Below are 19938 nucleotides of genomic sequence, written 5' to 3' on the forward strand. Positions count from 1 at the left end.
ATGTGAAGTAGTCTAGGACAATTTTCTCTTGGTAGTGTGCACTACAAATAGCTGCTCATTAAAAAATATAACTACCAACTTTTTACAAGATTTAGATATTATGTCCCTTCAAAAGTGTATACATCAACAACTTTACACCAGCAGCTAGAAAAATTGTCACACAGAATGAAACTCAGGATCACCAACCAACAATGCTGTGCATAAGCTTACACAGGCACGTATTTGCTGCAGATTTTTCCTATCAATGTTAGTTAAATGATCATGTTCAAATCAGACGACAAAACTGTGGTAAATTATTCACTAACATTTACCAACTTACTGTGAATACAGACTGTCTTCTCTTTAACTCCCCAAGCAGTCTTAACAGAATGAGAACTAGGAGTGTGATACAGCTGATATTTTAATATCCAATCCTACCTCCTGATGTAAACACAAATATAAATTGAGGTACCTGGAATGAAATAATGATAAACTACAGTTTCTATCCCACAATGTGTGTAACCATTGTAAACAAACACTAAAACTTGTATTTACGAAATGTATAAACAGAAACCTGATATTATTGTTTATATATGTAAAGATCTACTATTCATGTTAGCATCAAAATCAGACTTTAAAATAAAAGTGAAAAAATTTTAAAATTAAAGATTACTGTAAACATGCATTTCATGTATCTGCACGTTTATTGTTCTGAAATGTTTGTATCTGAATTCTCTAATTTGTTTTCGAAAATAAATAACTTCCAACTGTAAACTTAAAAATTACTGTTTTAAACAATAAATATATGCACATCTTAATTATTGAAAGCTATATTAATGTACGCAACAGCCCATCAGGGAAGTGCTGAGTCAGTCAACTTTGTGATGTGATTAAATAAGTTATTCCGAACATTTTTCATTTCAGAAACATCAATTTGTAGAGTTTATTAACCAAGGCGCAAATTTTTAAATTAAAGAGCGCCTAAGACTTGCTTACAGACTGAGATATTTGCAGCAGAGAGAGAGAGAGAGAGAGAGAGAGAGAGAGAGAGAGAGAGAGAGAGAGACCCAGATTGTGAACATCAAGAATGTGTAATTTAAGTATTAATTTTTGTTCCCAAGTGTGGTTCTATTTTGGGGTCACAACTTTTTATTCCAGCAATCAACACATCCTTGATATGTAGTTGTATTTTGTTGAGTTCCAATGAAGCACAATTCGTAACAAACATATCTTTGACATTCTTGCCTTGGTTAACCACTGTAAGTCATTTTTGTCTCCACCCTCAAAACAATATGAGAAAGAGCTTACGTTTTGTAATTGTCAGAAACCCAGAGGACCTGTATTGCTTATGGGATATTTATTAGCAGACCATCTGAGAATGTGTACAATATGCAGAAATGCCATTAAGTGCATGTTCTACCATTCAATGCAAGTCACTGCCTGTCATAATTATGCAAAGACATTTCCATGCTGGCTACACTGTTCCTTTTGTGGCCAATTCTTGTAGCAAACAAAGAATAAGATTACTGCAATGAGTTCATATCGGCCTTGATCCGCATTTAACTGTTCACAATTTTGTCTTCATTAGATGTAGTATTTTTTGGCTTTCTGCAATGAAAACATTGTTGCCACGATATACTCCACATCTTTACAACTGCTTCACTATAAAACAGTTTGTTTTAATTCATCTCTTTGTACCTACTAAATTAATTTTTAGGTCACAGTTAAAACTCAATTTTCATACTATTCAACAGAAAAGAAAGCCAGTGAAATATAAAAACTAATGCCTTAAGTTTTAATTGGCATTTGAGTCCCGCTGCATGTTCTTTTAAAACTTACCATATACATAATGGAAAGATCTATTAGCATCACCACAACTGTATCCATCCATATGCCAATACAACCATTCAATTTGGTTCGGATCTCACCCCCAACAATTTGAACAGTTTTCACTATCCTTTTCATGGGCTGCACTGTCAAATTTAAAGTTTTTTCCTTCACTTAAATACCATTTGTTTTTGTGATCTCTGCTATGTACATCTCTTTCTCTTGCAGATATCTAGATTTTCTCCTACTAGACAAAATTATCTAAAGAAATTCTACAATTTTTCTTTGTTTCAATAAAAACAGTGCTCATAACGTATGTTTACTGGCAATGGCATTAGAAAATTGTCGCAAACATTTTCTTAAATTTGTATTTGCCAAGAAAAACAATTTCATTTGGTCAATGAAGGCTACAGATGTTAAATTTTAAGAGAAACTGACTTTAATTTTACAAACTTAGAACAGTAAAATGGGAAGGATTTACTAGTATGCTCTAAACCACAACATACGAAATTATTAAAATATGTATAAATAAATGAATATAAAAGATAAAGCAAGAACAGTTTAAAATAAATATCACAATCTCAATCAGTGAAATTGTCCTTGTGCTTCACACGTGTCACGTTGCACATTTAGTTCCCATCAGCAACATCCTCTTCCTATGACCTGCAAACATTGTTGATTTACAACTGAACCAAAAATTAACAATGCTGAATTACAAAAATCCATTTTTATCTTGTCAAACTAACTGGCAGTAAAGCAAGATTTCTGAGATCTCTGAACAAAGACAGAAAAGAATATGAAAGTACTTACATATTAATCCCCTATCATTCTCAATGTCCCTTTCGTTGTTTTTGGTATTCACTATGCAGATGACGTTTGTATTCAACTTTATTTGACCACAAGGCTGCTGCCTGGACATTCAATGGAGATTCGTTGTTTGGTTCTTTGGGCAGAAAAATGAAAGAATTACACATCTAAAATTAACAATACATAAAACTAACAACTTTTCAAGTATACATACCACCAAGCAGAGACTGAATGGAGAGTAGAATTGTGCGCACATCATACAGAGCTGACCATTTTTCCTTCAAAATATCCAAACAGATATTTCCTGCCTGATCGACATTTGGATGATAACATGGGGTAGCAAATCGCACTAGTGGGGCTGAATATGGGTAGCTATGGGGAAATTCCAGGTTTAATTTGTACACCAGACCTTCATACACCTGTATAACAAGTTATTGATAAGTATTACAAACTGCTACATTACATATGTTGTTTCTACATATATGAAGCATCAGAAAAAAAGTGGAGGGAGAATAGGGGGTGATATGAATAAAGGCACATTGATTCTAGGATGATTAGACAGGAAACAAAAAAATATTTTAGTTGCAAGCATTTTCCATATGCAAACTAGAAAATGCAATTCTAAAAAGGGCAAATTGTGGATCTATGATAACTACAAACAACACTTTTTTCCCAGGGATAAAAATTTCAACACTAGGTATAGCGCTCAACAGCATCCCATTTTTACACAACCATAGTTCTGCAGTTCAAGCAAATAACAAATGAAGGGAAAAAACAGGGCAAACAATACTGAAATTTTAACTTTGCCACTGACACAGACACTTTGCTAGCAGGCCGTTGCCTGAATCTACAAATAAGACACAGGACATACATATTATACTTTGCTGGAGAAGTTGAGTACATACTTTAGTTTTAAGAGCTTTTTATTTAACATCTCACGAATTTTTTTTTTTTTTTTTCCCCAGCTGGGAGAACTTTTAATAAGCCACTAGATTCTACGTAAAATCATGCCTAAAATTATTCTGGATCTTAATGTGTGCCTTCAGTCTATATATTCCAATAATGGAAATTTGATTACAAATGTCCTGCTCAACTCAGTAATTTACCTTCCAATTTGGATGGTAGCGTGTTACTGCATAAAAAAGAACCTTTTCTACAGTCCTGGCATGCGTTTAAATCCCCACAACACAGTACCATAGCATGCCACTCGATGAGTCAAATCAAAATGGTGCAGCCCATTGATAAATTGGAGTGTAATGTTTAATTTGTTTCCTGCATTTCATAGGGGAAAATGCTGCAAAAGACTGACTAGCTGTTTTACATGTACAGCGGCAATGCATCATCATATGATACAGTGAAGTGACACAGATGATTCTTGTGCGGTCACACAAGTATGAATGACTAAATGTCAGACCATATCTCTGAAGAACTGGGGATCTCAATACGCGGATGCCCTGGTTTTGTAACAGGTATCACAACTTGGATGATAGTAGGAAAGTGACAATCAATCACAGTCCAGTTTTTAAAACTTTTTTTCCCAATATTTTGAACATGACAAATGTTATTCTTGAAATTTTTGCAGCTTGCTGTGTATTCCATCATGTTCCAGAATTGCAACCAAATGTTGACATCTTGCTATAATAGTTTGACTGACAAACATTCAGCCATCTTCACGTGAGTTATTACTATGTATAAAAATCAGTGTAGTGGTACATCTGTCTAAATATTAGGTGAAGAGGACAACGACTGAAACAATCACTTGACTGAATATTCTCTAGAAAAAGCTTACTTGATCACATTCTCCCACTGAGCAACAGAATAATATCGCTGCAAGGAAGTATTTCAATAAAACTGTAAACCATAGGTGCGAAACTTGCAGATTGGTCCCCTACTCCCTGTGCAACATAACTACACTATGAGCCTGTCAATCCCTCATTCGTAGAACAAGTCCATGAAGAACAAAGTTGCTGATTAAAAGTAGACAAGAGATATCTCTAAAGTTATGAGCAATTACAAGACTCAAAAGTGCACTAAAAATCACATAGTAAACAACAAGCGAAAATAGGTCAGAGACAATGAGAACATTAATAATTGAAGCGGTCAAAGCAATTATTGGAGATATGTATGAAATAATATAACAATCAATGTATGAAATAATATAACAACTCCATTCAAAAGTTAAAGAGGAGACCAATGTGCAAAGTGTGTAGTGAGATCTGAGTGTAGCGAACATCAGAAGAAGACTTTGAAATAATGAAAGCAAAACAATATGAAATGCCTTGCCAGTGATTGTGGTCTTCCAGTGCCTGTCTTTTGATTTCATGATCCACAGGGAACAGCTGCAGGGGTCCACCTGCTCTTATCTTGTCAAGCTACACTTCTGGTCTTTCAATTCTCTGTAGGATATTCATTACTTTGTTTTCTTAATCATGTTCTCTGAATCCTATCCCTGAGGCTTACTATTAGCATATGTTGCTGCAAGGCTCGTGTGTGCTGTATTTTATGAGCACTTGCTTTAGTCACAGTCATAGTTTGCAGATTACATGTTTTAACTGGCAGTATGAACATATTATAGGCAGCCTCCATGATATTTGGAACATCCTTAGTGATCAGGATGACTCAGTTTCCAGAACACTGCCCAGCTCAGGATTCTGATTGTTTTCATCCATAATTTAATCCTGTGGTCAAGGCACATTTATTCATTAATACCTTCGTTACACTGGTTTCTGACTAAATGGCTGACTATCTGGACTTATACTTTTGTTTCACTGATGTCTCTTATCTCAAATTCTCAAACAAATGAATTGGTTGGTTGATTGGGGTTGAAGGGATGAAACAGCAAGGTCATCAGTCCCTTGTTTCAAATGTGGTCCATTCAGACAGACTGACATCTCAGAAGTGACTGCTCCCCCAGCCAAACGATCAGCAAGCTCATTACCCGGGACACCCACATGGCCAGGGACCAAAGGAAGTCAACGGAACAAGCAGCACAGTGAATATCAACGAGATGGTCAAGGATGGCAGAGACCAAGGGATAGTGCGAAAAACACCGGTCAACAGCCAGAAGGCCACTCATCGAGTCCGTACATAACAAAACCCAGTTGTGTTGGGACTGTTTGATAAAGTTAAGGGCCTGGGAAATTGCCATCAATTCCGCAGTAAACACCCCACATGTAGGTGGCAGCAGATTATTTTCTGTTCCAAAAGAGGACATGAAGGCATATCCCACATGATCAGCAGATTTAGAGCCACTGGTGTGCAAAACAACAGCATCCCTAAATTCGCATAAAATTCGTCGGAAAAAGGAATGGAACACCATTGGTGGGATGGAATCTTTCGGACCTCAGCAGAGATCCATCCGAATTCGGGGCCGAGGAACTAACCAAGGAGGGGTGGAGGGGAGGGTGCGTGGTAGAGATGCAAGGCAAAGCCCAACTGGTAAGCCCACCCAAGGGCGGGAATCACGTGGGCGACGTCCTTGGTCTCGGAACAGAATGGAATAGGAACGATGAGTGGGAGAGGAAAGGACTGATTGCATAAGAAACCAGAAGCTGGGACTGCCAAACAGAAAGGAAGGGGGGGGGGGAGTCCCAGCTTCAACCAGGAGACTATCAACAGGGTTAGTAGGGAAGGCACTGGTGGCCAAATGGACACCACAACAGTGGATGGGATCCAGGAGGCACAGTGTGGCAGAAGCAGCCATAAACTTGACAATCACAGTCCAAGCGAGACAGCACTAAAGCCCTTTACGTGGAGAAGGATGGAGTGGTCTGCACCCCAAGACATGTGGGCAAGGAAGCGAAGGACATCGAGTTTACGGACACATCCTACCTTCAGAAGTCTGAAGTGAGCTTGTTGTCGAAAAGAAGACCCAGGAAACGAACCTGTGGGACCACAGGCAATCTTTGTGCATCGAGATAGAGCTCTGGATCAGGGTGGATCGTAGTACGGTGATGGAAGTGGACCACCTGCGATTTTAAAGGAGAGAATTGAAACCCGTGCGAGAGGGTCCATGCAGAGGCACACCGTATAGCTTCCTGGAGCTGCCGCTCTGCAGAGGCCATCGAAGAGGAACTAACCCAAAAGCAGAAATCATCCACATACAGGGCAGGGGTGACCGAAGGACCGACAGAAGCCACAAGTCCATCGATAGCAATGAGTACACTGTGGGATGCCATTCTCCTGGGTCCATGGAGAACTAAAATGTACCAACCCTAACCCTGAATGACCCATGGAACAGGAACTGGCAGATAAAAATCAGGAGTGTGCCCTGAAGACCCCACTCATGAAGGGTAAGTAAGATATGATGGCACCAAGCCGTGTCATAGGCCTTGCGAAGGTCGAAAAATACTGCAACCAAATGGCAGCGCTGGGAAAAAGCCTGCCAAACTGCGGATTCCAAGCGAAGTAAATGATCAATCGGAGACCATCCCTCACTGAAGCCACACTGGCAAGGGGACAATATATCCCGAGATTCGGGACCCAACTGAGCCGACAGGCTACCATCCATTCAAGTAACTTGCAAAAAACGTTTGTCAGACTAAAGGTCGATTCACACTTAACGGAACGTCTCCGTCACGTCAAAACATTATTCCCTGTGTTTCTAATGGCTGTGTTCACACTCAACGTCAGCGTCCTGGAACGTCTCCGTCATGTCAACGCCACGCATTCTTTTGGAGAATGTTTCCAGTCATTTTTTTTTTTTTTTGTTTGTGGTTTTAGGGCGCAAAACTGCTATGGTCATTAGCGCCCGGTCCGTGACTGAGGAAATAATAAAAACTGAAAATGGAAAACAGCAAAAATGGGAACGAAACTCAAATAATTGGAGACACTAAAAGCAGAAACAAGGCTTAAAAGTCCACTACAGAGAGGAGTTGATGGTCCCCGATAAAACTTCAAATGACTGACGTCATTTCACTGTCACTAATAAACTGGAGAACGCGGTCAGCTGAGCGCGTGTCATCTGCTAAAATCGACGATAGATCAGGCGATAGCTGTAGACGGGAGCGTAATGGATTAAAATAGGGGCATTCAATTAAAAGGTGTCTTACCGTCCACAGCTGAGAGCAGTGGGGACAGAGTGGGGGAGGATTGCCGCTTAAAAGATGTCGATGGCTAAAAAGACAGTGCCCTATCCGGAGTCTAGCTAAAATTACCTCCTCCCGACGACGCGTTCGGGAGGAAGAGGTCCAAGCGCAAGGAAGGGCTTTCACTTCCCGCAATTTATTTCGGGGAAGTGTTGACCAATGTTCAAGCCATAAATGAGCAACTTTGCGACATAAACCGCTCTGTAGATCGGTGAAGGGAAGCGACTGAATAGCTGGCCGAGGAAGAGAGACTGCAGCCTTGGCCGCTATATCGGCCGCCTCATTCCCACAGATACCAGCTTGTCCCGGGAGCCAGAGGAACGCCACCGAGATGCCCCCCAGGTGGAGCGAGCGCAGACAGTCCTGAATCCGGTGGACCAGAGGGTGCACAGGATAAAGAGCTTGGAGACTGAGGAGAGAGCTGAGAGAATCCGAGCAGATTACGTACTGTATACGCTAATGGCGGTGGATGTAGTGGACAGCCTGGAGAACAGCGAAAAGCTCCGCAGTATAAACCGAACACTGGTCGGGAAGCCGAAAGTGATTTGGGGCGTCGCCAACAATATAGGCACTCCCTACACCCAATGATGTTTTCGAGCCGTCGGTGTAAATAAAGGTGGCGTCCGTCATTTGTGCACATAGAGCAGCAAATGCCCGACGATAAACAAGTGAAGGTGTACCTTCCTTGGGAAATTGACAAAGATCACGGAGCAGACAGATCCGGGGACGGAGCCAAGGCGGTGCTGTACCCCAAGTTGTCAAGAAGGTTTTAGGAAAGTGGAAGGGAAGAGAATGGAGCAGTTGACGGAAGCGGACTCCCGGGGGTAGTAGGGAGGAGGAGCGGCCTGCATACCCTACATCAAAGGAGGCGTCGAAAAAAGGGTCATGGGCTGGATTAGCAGGCATGGAAGACAGATGGCTAGCATAACGGCTCAGAAGGACCGCTCGCCGATTGGACAGCGGAGGTTCAGCAGTCTCAGCATAAAGGCTTTCCACAGGGCTAGTGTAAAAAGCTCCAGACGCTAAACGTAATCCACGGTGGTGGATAGAGTCGAGACGCCGAAGAATAGACGGCCGAGCAGAGGAGTAGACTATGCTTCCATAGTCCAATTTCGAGCGCACTAAGGCGCGATAGAGGCGGAGAAGGACCACTCGGTCCGCTCCCCAGGAGGTACCATTCAGGACACGGAGGGTGTTGAGCGTCCGCAGACAGCGAGCCGAAAGATAGGAAACGTGGGAGGACCAGCACAGTTTTCTGTCAAACATAAGACCCAAGAATTTAGTGACGTCTGAAAACGGAAGGTTGACAGGACCTAGATGTAAGGAGGGCGGAAGAAACTCCTTACGTCGCCAAAAATTAATACAAACGGACTTACTGGGAGAAAAACGGAAGCCGGTTTCGAGGCTCCAAGAGTGGAGGCGATCGAGACATCCTTGAAGACGACGTTCAAGAAGGCTGGTCCATTGAGAGCTGTAGTAGATCGCAAAATCGTCCACAAAGAGGGAGCCCGAAACATCAGGAAGGAGACAATCCATAATTGGATTTATAGCGATGGCAAACAGTACAACACTCAGCACGGAGCCCTGGGGTACCCCGTTTTCTTGAGAGAAAGTACGGGAGAGAGTAGTGTTCACCCGCACCCTAAATGTTCGCTCTGCCATAAATTCGCGAAGAAAAAGGGGCAGCCGGCCTCGAAAGCCCCAAGAGAACAGTGTGCGGAGGATGCCTGTCCTCCAACAGGTATCGTATGCTCTCTCCAGATCAAAAAATATTGCTACCGTTTGGCGTTTCCGGAGAAAATTGTTCATGATATAAGTGGAGAGAGCAACAAGATGGTCAACTGCAGAGCGATGCTTTCGGAATCCGCATTGGGCAGGTGTTAAAAGACTGCGTGATTCCAGCCACCAAGCTAAACGGTAATTCACCATACGCTCCAAAATCTTACAGACACTACTCGTGAGAGAAATGGGGCGATTGCTAGAGGGGAGATGTTTGTCCTTTCCAGGTTTCGGAATGGGAACGACGATAGCTTCCCGCCATCGTCTGGGAAAAGTACTGTCGGTCCAAATTCGATTATAAAGGCGAAGGAGGTAACGCAGACTATGGGGTGATAAATGCAGCAGCATTTGGACATGGATACCATCCGATCCTGGGGCGGAGGAGCGAGAAGAAGAGAGGGCATGTTGGAGTTCCCGCATGGAGAAAACAGTATTGTAGCTTTCGCGATTTTGAGAGAAGAAAGTAAGAGGTCGCACTTCCGCTGCACTTTTCTTCGGGAGAAACACTGGCGGGTAATTTGAAGAGCTCGAAATCTCAGCAAAGTGCTGACCCAATGAGTTAGAAATTGCGACGGGGTCCACTAAGGTATCATGCGCGACAGTGAGCCCAGAGACCGGGGAGAAACTAGGCGCGCCTGAGAACCGTCGAAGCCGACTCCAAACTTCCGAGGAGGGAGTGAAGGTGTTAAAGGAGCTAATAAAGAATTTCCAGCTTGCCTTCTTGCTATCGCGGATGACGCGACGGCATCGCGCACGGAGATGCTTATAGTGGATACAGTTTGCCAAAGTAGGATGGTGACGGAAAATGCGAAGAGCACGTCGCCGCTCACGTATTGCGTCACGGCATGCCTCGTTCCACCAAGGAACTGGGGGGCGCCGGGGCAATTCGGAGGTGCGTGGTATTGAACGTTCCGCAGCTGTAAGGATAACGTCGGTAATATGTGTGACCTCATCGTCGACGCTGGGAAAGCGACGGTCATCGAATGTCGCTAGAGACGAAAAAAAGTGTCCAATCGGCTTGGGCAAACTTCCAGCGTCGCGGGCGCATGTATGGCAGTTGAGGCTGCAGCCTAAGGACACATGGAAAGTGGTCACTCGAGTGTGTATCATCAAGAGCGAACCATTCGAACCGCCGAGCGAGCGGAACAGTACCGATCGCAAGGTCCAAATGAGATAAATTTGTCGTGGAGGCAGACAAAAACGTGGGGACCCCAGTGTTGAGGCAAACTAGATCCGCTTGGTGGAAGACGTCTAGCAATAGGGAGCCACGTGGACAAGGATGTGGAGATCCCCAAAGCGGGTGGTGGGCATTGAAGTCCCCAACCAGCAAATAGGAGGGTGGAAGCTGACCAAGAAGATGAAGGAGATCAGCTCGTGCCATTGGTGTGGACGATGGAATGTATACAGTACAAAGAGAGAACGTGTATCCAGAAAGGGAAAGACGGACGGCGACAGCTTGGAAGGAACTGTTTAAGGGGATTGGATGATAATGGAGAGTATCATGGAGAAGAATCATGAGTCCTCCATGGGCTGGAGTGCCTTCCACAGAGGGGAGGTCATATCGGACAGACTGAAAATGAGGGAAAACAAAGCGGTCATTAGGACGCAGCTTTGTTTCCTGAAGACAGAAGATGACCGGCGAGTAGGATCGTAAGAGGATCGACAATTCATCCCGATTGGCTCGAATGCCGCGGATATTCCAGTGGATAATGGACATAGGGTGAACAGAAAATGGAGGATTGTGACCAAGGGTGCTGTCAACTCAACGACTGCTCAGAGCTTGCGACCGACAGCAGGGAATGGCATTCAGCCGAAGGCAGAAGATCCTGATCCATAGGCTGGTCAGGAGCAGCTCCTGCCACCAGCGATCGGCTGGTTGACCGGCCACCAGCAGTGCGCCTCGGCGACACAGAAGACGGCCGAGGGCGATTTCCGCCAGGTGGCGCTGTGGATGGGACACGCCTTGGCGGAGAAGGAGAGGAACTGGGTTTCTTTGTAGCCTTCTTGGAAGTATGAGGTTTAGATGAAGGAGGAACCGATGGTGGTGAAGTTGCCGTACGTAAAAACTCTTCACGAGTATGCTCTTTCTTCGAAGACTTGGTGTCTGACTTTTGGGCTCGAGATTTAGCAGAACCCGACGAAGGGTGAGCCATAGAGTGGGCAGGCGAAAGTGGTGAAGTTGAACGGGCGATCTTTGCGCTGGCCGATCGGACGACCGTGGCACTAAAGGTGAGGTCGCAAGTCTGCGTGGCCACCTCCTTTGTTGGCCGAGGGGAAGCAAGGACAGTGCTGTATTTGCCTGTCTGAGGCACGGTGGGCTGTCGACTGGCGAATAATTTTCGAGCAGCAAAGGTCGACACCTTTTCCTTCACTCTTATTTCCTGGATGAGCTTTTCGTCCTTAAAAACTGGGCAATCTCTAGAGGAAGCAGCGTGGTCACCCATACAGTTGATGCAGCGAGGGGATGGAGGTGGACAAACACCCTCATGGGCATCCTTGCCACACGTAACACATTTGGCCGGATTGGAACAGGACTGGCTGGTGTGATTGAACCGCTGACATCGATAGCAACGCGTAGGGTTTGGGACGTAAGGGCGAACGGAAATTATCTCATAGCCTGCTTTGATTTTCGATGGGAGTTGAACTTTCTCAAATGTCAAGAAGACAGTGCGGGTTGGAATGATCTTCGTGTCAACCCTTTTCGTAACTCTATGAACAGCCGTTACGCCCTGGTCAGACAGGTAGTGCTGAATTTCTTCGTCAGACAATCCATCGAGGGAGCGTGTATAAACGACTCCACGCGAGGAATTTAAGGTACGGTGCGGTTCCACCCGGACAGGGAAGGTGTGGAGCAGAGAAGTACGCAGCAATTTTTGTGCCTGGAGGGCACTGTGTGTTTCTAACAACAGGGTGCCATTCCGTAATCTGGAACAAGACTTTACAGGACCTGCAATTGCGTCGACACCTTTCTGAATAATGAAAGGGTTGACCGTGGAGAAGTCGTGACCTTCGTCAGACCGAGAAACAACAAGGAACTGTGGCAACGATGGAAGAACTGACTGTGGCTGAGACTCAGTGAACTTACGTTTGTGAGCAGACATAGTGGAAGGTGAGGAAACCATTGCGGAAGAATCCCCCATGATTACCAGCGTTTCCGATGGCGCGCTCCTCCCTTGTGGGGGCCCTCTCTGAGGGCACTCCCGCCTTAGGTGATTGTTCACACCTCAGGTCACACCTCCCGACAAACGGACGGAGGGACCAATCGGCACTTTCGGAAGGTATCAGCTCGGGTAATCACCCCTCCCTGGGCCTGGCCGTTACCAGGGGGTACGTACGTGTCCTACCTGTCTACCCGGGGCGGGGAATTACGCGTTACCCTGCCACCGGCTACGCATGGAAGTGCGTGGGTCGGCCTTCAGACACGCACAGGGAGGAAAAAAAAGAAAGGGAAAGTAAAGAAGAGGGGGTCTCAAACGCCGCAGCGGAGAAAAGGGCAAAGAGAAAAGGGAAGGAAAAGAGAAGGACAGAGGAAGGACAAGGACTTGCAAGCGTAGAAATCAAGGAATTTGGAACAGTTTCAAGCGTCCGTCTCCGGACATAGGCACAAACTATACTCCCAGAGGGGGAGAAAGGTAAGGGAAGAGCCAGAGGTGAGGGGGGGGGGGGGGGGGCGAAGATGGGGGACGGGGAAGGATGCGGAAAGGGAAGGTATGCAGCCCGGAAAGGAAGGAGGGCCACATTAGCTCGGGGTCCCGTGCTCGCTACGCACGTGTCCACAAAAGAGTTGTGGACCCCCTGGGGGTGTTTCCAGTCATGACGGTGAGTTGACGTGATGTAAATCTCTAGTTTTCGAAGGACTACCTCCATGTTTTTACTCGGCCCCTGTTTATATATTTTGATAAGATTGAGGTTAGGTAGATGTGGTTTGAAAACTTTGCTTGTACCTAACATGTAAGAATCAATTTTTTATAGTTCCGAGTTTCTCTTTGTTATTTATTCTAATTACAAGTAAGTTCCGGTGTTTTCTATTGTATTTATTATTTTGTTTAGATAATGGAGTTCGACGAGTATTTGATTGAATTAGTTCGTTCCCATTCAGAGCTATATAATATGACTGATAGGAGATATAGTGATTCTGTTTGGAAAGAAACACGGTGGAATGAAATTGGAGAAGAGGTGGGGCGTCCAGGTAAATGAAACGCAATTTAATTTTACTTTCTACTAAGGATTGTTAAGTGGTACGTAGTTAGTATGTGCGAAAGTTTTCGCTACAACGATGAATATTTGAGTGGAGTACCGTGTGCAGCGTTCCACGGTAAAAACATTATATACTGTGCAAGGTGTTTTTTTAAAACTTACAAACTCCAGCAACGTAAATACACTGGTGTTGACTGAATTTATGTTGTATTGACGTGCACCTAGCATCTCAGGATCTTTAAATTATGTACTGCACGTGGATGCTGTATACACTTAACGGAGAATAGTTCCAGTATTAGGTGACTTAACATGAAATTAATAAGAAATTTTCTTTCAGGGTTTTGGTTAGGCTAGGCTTTCTTATTTTTTGATGGTGTGTGTGTGTGTGTGTGTGGGGGGGGGGGGGGGGGGAGGAAGGAGGTGAGAGATGAATATATACTTATTAATCATATTAAGCCCTTACAGTGATAACCAATATTTTACTATGATATGAATTACTGTTCTGAATGAGAGCTACTGTTACATATGAAGGAACAGAAGCTTATCTGGTTATACTATTTACATTTAAAATTTCAATAGTGTTGTAGGCAGCCAAAATCTGGTGTATCCTATTAGACATGTTTCCTACGGAAAACAGCATCATCAGTAAATGAATGAATAGCTCACTGATAATTTATATTAAACTTTTTCGGTAATACCTGTATCAGGAATAAGAACGTGATATTTTTCTTCATCTAAGTGAAACAAGAATCCAGGTAAGATCTTTATTAACAAATTTTGGCATTTTATGAAGATCCGAAACTATGCCGATAATAAACCAATAGACTACAAAAGCGCTTCTGGCGAGTGTATTATGAATCATCACACGACGTTGTTTCGACGTTGACGTGCCGTCTAGTGTGAATGCTCAGAAATTTCTCTGACCGTCGACTGTCCAAAACATGACGGTGACGTTCCGTTAAGTGTGAATCCTCCTTAATTGGCCGACAGCTTTTGACAAACAGGCTTAAGGACAGGAACCACGATGCTATAACTCCATTGAGGAGGGAAGTCACCCTGGAGCCAAATACGGTTAAACACCTGGAGAAGATGTTGCTGTTGTGGAGCACTGAGATGTTAAAGCAGTTGGTTATGAATGGAGTCTGGGCCAGGGGCCGTATCATGAGAAGAAGAAAATGCGGAAAGAAGTTCCCATTCAGTAAAAGGTTCGTTGTAAGATTCTGACTGATAAGGAGTAAAAAATAAGACTAAAGCTGCGGCCTGCTGCTTCTGATGAAGAAAAGCAGCCGGATAGGAGGCTGATGCTGTTGCAAAATGGGTCGCAATATGTTCCGTGAGAATCAACAGGTCTGTGCAAAGGCCATCCAGGAGGTGAAGGCCCAGGAAGGTAGACTGCCGATGGCAACCTTGGAGAGAGCGAAGTGTAGCCCAAACCCACAACATAGGGGCAGTAGAACTGAGGGAAGAAACAAAGCACTCCCAACACATCTGTTTGCTCTGTTTGATTAAGTAAAAGGCTTTAGTGCGAAGGCATTTAAAGGTAATAAGTTTGGCAACGGATGTGTGCCTCTTAAGGCGTTGTAAAGCTCAACGGTGATCACGGATGGCAATGGGAATGGGCATACTCCAGCACAGGACTTGCCGGTTGCGAAATGGTCCAGATGAGCACGGGATAGCAAGGCTAGCAGTGCGAACATTCGCATCAGACACGTCACGTAGGACGTCATCAATACAATCCGACAAAGAGGGAGAAAAACGAGTTGTGCAGTATATAGAGGCCGTTGGAAAGACCAACAAAGTAACCTGTCCATCAGGGAGCGGTAAGGGAGCAAGAGAATCAACAGGAAATGGTCACTATCACAAAAGTTGTCGTGTGGCGACCATTGTAATGAGGGAAGGAGGGAGGGAGGGATATTTTTTTTTTGTGGGGTTTAAGGGCGCTCAACTACTGCGGTCATTAGCGCCCAGTCACTGTTGTTAGAGCACAGGGAATCTAGTAAAACTCAAGGGGAGGGGGGGACACCAGAAAGACCTAACAAAGATGTAGATAAAATAAGTAAAAAGGTTAGATGTCTTTGGACAAGCCAGTCAAAGTTATAAAACGCAGAATACGAGCAGCTGCTCGAGCGTCATCAGCTAAAATATCCGGTAAAGTAGATGGCAGGGACAGGACATGAGATTGACTAAAGCGGGGACACGACAATAAAACATGGCGCACTGTTAATGCCTGACCACAAGGGCACTGCGGGGCTGGGTCACCAGAGAGCAGGTAGCGGTGGCTAAACCGGCAATGCCCAATCCGCAACCTGGTCAGAAGGACCTCCTCTCGCCGAGATGGTCGGGAGGAAGTTGTCCAAGCAGTTGGGAGCGGTTTTACTGCCCGGAGCTTGTTTCCTTGGAGGGATGACCAAGCATCCCACCACAACGACACAAGCCTCTTACAAACATCCCCACGAACGTCAAATGACGGGACACAATGGGAGGCTGGCCGAGGCAGGAGGACTACAGCCTTGGTTGCAGCATCCGCAGCCTCATTCCCAGGCACTCCTACATGTCCGGGAACCCACAGAAAGCTGACAGGAGAACCATTATCAGCGAAAGAATGGAGGGACTGCTGTATCCGTTGAGCCAAGGGATGGACCGGATAGGGAGCTCCAAGGCTCTGAAGAGCACTGAGTGAGTCAGAGCAGAGTACATACGATGAATGGCGGCGGGCATACTGAACGGCCTGATGGAAAGCAAAAAGCTCGGCCGTAAAGCTGGAACATTGGCCGAGGAGCCGGTATTTAAAGTTGGCGGCCCCGACGACAAAGGCACAGCCGACACCATCGACAGTTTTGGAGCCATCGGTATAAATAAAGGTGTGACCGGCAAGTCTAGCACGAAGTTCGACAAACCGTGAGCAATACACTGCAGCCGGAGTACCCTCCTTCGGGAGTGAGCTGAGGTCGAGATAAATATGAACCGGAGCCTGGAGCCAAGGTGGTGTCGGGCTCTCACCCTCTCTGAAGGTGGTAGGGAGGGCAAAATCCAACTGTCGAAGCAGACTCCAGGGGGCAGCAGGGCAGAGACATACAACCCGTACTGACGGTCGAGAGAATCGGCGAAGAAGGACTCTTAAGAGGGGTGGTCTGGCATAGACAACAGCCGGCAGGCATACCGACACAGCAGTACGTCGCACTGGTAGGTCAATGGTAATTCGGCAGCTTCAGCATAAAGACTCTCGACAGGACTAGTGTAGAAGGCTCCGGTCGCAAGACGTAACCCCCGATGGTGGATGGAGTTGAGACGGCGTAAGAGGGATGGCTGAGCAGACGAGTAGACGAAGCTCCCATAATCCAGCTTCGATCGGACTATGGACCGATACAAGCGAAGCAGGACAGTGCGATCCGCTCCCCAAGATGAACCACTAAGAACTCTGAGGACATTAAGGGAACGTGTACAACGGGCTGCCAAATAAGAGACATGCGGAGACCAACACAGTTTCCTGTCCAACGTGAGCCCTAGAAACTTAGTTGTTTCCACGAATGGGAGAACAACGGGACCGAGATGTAAGGATGGCGGAAGGAATGCTTTATATTGCCAAAAGCTGATACAAACCGTCTTCTCTTCAGAGAACCGGAAGCCATTTGCCACGCTCCATGAGTATAGACTGTCTAGACAACGCTGAAGGCAGCGCTCCAGGAGGCATGTTCTCTGGGCACTGCAGTAGATCGCGAAGTCATCGACAAAGAGAGAGCCGGAGACATTAGGTGGAACGCAATCCATAATTGGATTGATCGTGATGGCAAAAAGGGCTACGCTCAAGACGGAGCCCTGAGGCACTCCGTTCTCCTGGAGGAAGACGTCGGACAATACGGAACCCACACGTACCCTAAACTTTCGATCCGTTAAAAAGGAATCAATAAAAAGGGGCAGGCGACCGCGTAGGCCCCACCTGTGCATAGTGCGGAGGATACCTCCTCTCGAACAGGTATCATAAGCCTTCTCCAAATCGAAGAACACGGCTACCGTTTGGCGCCTTCGCAAAAAGTTGTTCATGATGAATGTCGACAAGGTCACAAGGTGGTCAACAGCGGAGCGGCAGCGACGAAAACCGCATTGGACATTGGTAAGTAGCCGTCGAGATTCAAGAATCCAAACTAGCCGAGCATTAACCATGCGCTCCATCACCTTACAGACACAGCTTGTATGAGAAATGGGGCGGTAACTAGAAGGAAGGTGTCTATCCTTCCCGGGTTTGGGTATAGGAACAACGACGGCGTCACGCCAACGCATGGGGACCTGACCTTCGGTCCAGACGCAATTGTAGGTACGAAGAAGGAAGCTTTTGCCCGCCGGAGAAAGGTGTGCCAGCATCTGAACGTGAATGGCATCTGGCCCCGGAGCAGAGGACCGGAACAGTGCAAGCGCACGTTCGAGTTCCCGCATAGTAAAGGGGGTATAAGTTTCCAGATTCAGCGAGTGAAAGGAAGGTCGCCGAGCCTCTTCTGCCTCTTTCCTGGGAAGGAAGGCAGGGTGGTAATGAACGGAGCTGGAAACCTCTGCGAAAAACCGGCCGAAGGCGTTGGAGACAGCCACAGGATCAACGAGGACCTCATTACCTGAGGTCAGGCCAGGTACCGAGGAGTGGGCCTTAATGCCCGACAGCCGGCGCAGGCCACCCCGTACGACAGAAGAGGGAGTAAAACTGTTAAAGGAGCTGGTGAAAGAGGCCCAACAAGTTTTTTGCTGTCTTTGATGACTCTACGGCATTGCGCTCGGAGTCGTTTGTATCCAATACAATTCGCCAACGTAGGATGGCGGCGAAAGGTGCGTAAAGCACGTCGTCGAGCACGGATAGCGTCTCTACAAGCCTCGTTCCACCAGGGGACGGAAATGCGACGTGAAGAAGAGGTAGTACAAGGAATGGAACATTTGGCAGCATTGATGATAACAGCCGTGAGGTATTCGACCTGACTGTCACAACTGAGAAAATCGTGGTCCGGAAAGGTCACCAGGGAGGAGTAAAGTCCCCAGTCAGCTTTCGGTATGTTACAGCTCGAAGGACGTGGGGATAGGGTGTGGTGCAGGAGACGAATGACACAGGGGAAGTGGTCGCTCGAATAGGTGTCAGAAAGGACATACCACTCGAACCGACGGGCAAGAGAGGTCCAAGTGAGAGTAGGTATGAGTAGAGTCCGAGAGGAAAGTCGGGGCGCCAGTATTGAGGCAGACAAGATTGAGATGGTTGAAGACATCCGTCAAGAGTGAGCCTCTTCGACAGGATGCAGGAGAGCCCCAAAGGGGATGATGGGCATTGAAGTCGCCAAACAATAAAAACGGCGGGGGAAGCTGAACGATCAGGTGCATCATGTCAGCCCGACTAACAGCAGATGACGATGGAGTGTAGATGGTACAAACTGAAAAAGTAAAAGCAGAAAGAGTAATACGGACAGCTATTGCTTGGAGTGGGGTGGTCAATGGGATGGGATGGTAATAGACATCGTCCCGAACGAGCAACATGACCCCACCATGAGCTGGGATACCGTCCACAGGGGTGAGAGGTCATACCGCTCCGAGGTATAGTGGGTAAAGGCAATACGGTCAGTCGGGTGCAACTTGGTTTCCTGGAGACCAAGGATGAGCGGACAGTGCAGGCGGAGGAGCAGTTGTAATTCCTCCCAATTAGATCGGATACCTCTTATGTTCCAATGTAACAAGGCCATCGCTAGTCAAAAAAGAGGGGGAACGAGACGGGGGAAGAGCTGGTCACCTCGACGGCCGCGGAGGGCCAGGTTTCGAGGGAACAACGCTACAACCGGCGGGAGGCGGATCCTGGTCCATCGAGTCGTCGCCAGCTGCGGCCGCTGTCCCTGGTTGTGTAGGAGGGGCAGCATCATTTGCCGACGAGAGACCAGCTGAGCGCCTGGCAGCAGAGCCTCCTGGCGAAACTGAGGACGGCCGGGAGCAGCGACTCACGGATGGAGCGTCAGACGAAACGTGCCAGGGTGGAAAGGGGTATAGAGACTTCTTCTTGGAGGCCTTCTTGGAAGTCCGAGAAGGCGCAGGGATGGTGGGCTGGACCCGAAGAAGGTCCTCACGCGCAGGGTCCATTTTGGAACGCCGGACCTCGGAAGCTGGGGTCCGGAACGTTTCCCCGATGGACACCTGAGAGGGAGGGGGGGGGGAGGAGGAGGAAGGGTGGCCCCTGGGGCAGAGGGTGCGGGGGCCACGGGGGAGGAGGATTTGGAAGGGAGGGATTTGGGAGGCGGAGGCAGAG

At 46.4% G+C, this 19938-nt stretch overlaps 1 protein-coding gene across 3 annotated transcripts in view; it reads right to left on the reverse strand.

The window, feature by feature from the left end:
• LOC126195332 (ubiquitin-conjugating enzyme E2 C) overlaps positions 1-19938 on the reverse strand; it is a 57830-nt gene continuing 37892 nt past the window's right edge. Inside the window, exons 4-6 of one of the 3 annotated variants that reach the window (XM_049933904.1) lie at positions 2828-3032; positions 2617-2749; positions 1-451 (exon numbers count right to left, since the gene is read on the reverse strand). In XM_049933904.1, coding sequence (XP_049789861.1) covers positions 2637-2749; positions 2828-3032 — 318 coding nt within the window. In that variant the 3' untranslated portion in view covers positions 1-451; positions 2617-2636. Of the gene's footprint in view, positions 452-2222; positions 2493-2616; positions 2750-2827; positions 3033-19938 lie in introns of those variants that run through there. The other 2 variants (XM_049933906.1, XM_049933903.1) reach the window with 2 other exon arrangements.

The sequence above is a fragment of the Schistocerca nitens genome, chromosome 7 (genome assembly GCF_023898315.1).
Source record: "Schistocerca nitens isolate TAMUIC-IGC-003100 chromosome 7, iqSchNite1.1, whole genome shotgun sequence".
In the NCBI taxonomy this organism is placed as follows: Eukaryota; Metazoa; Arthropoda; class Insecta; order Orthoptera; family Acrididae; genus Schistocerca; species Schistocerca nitens.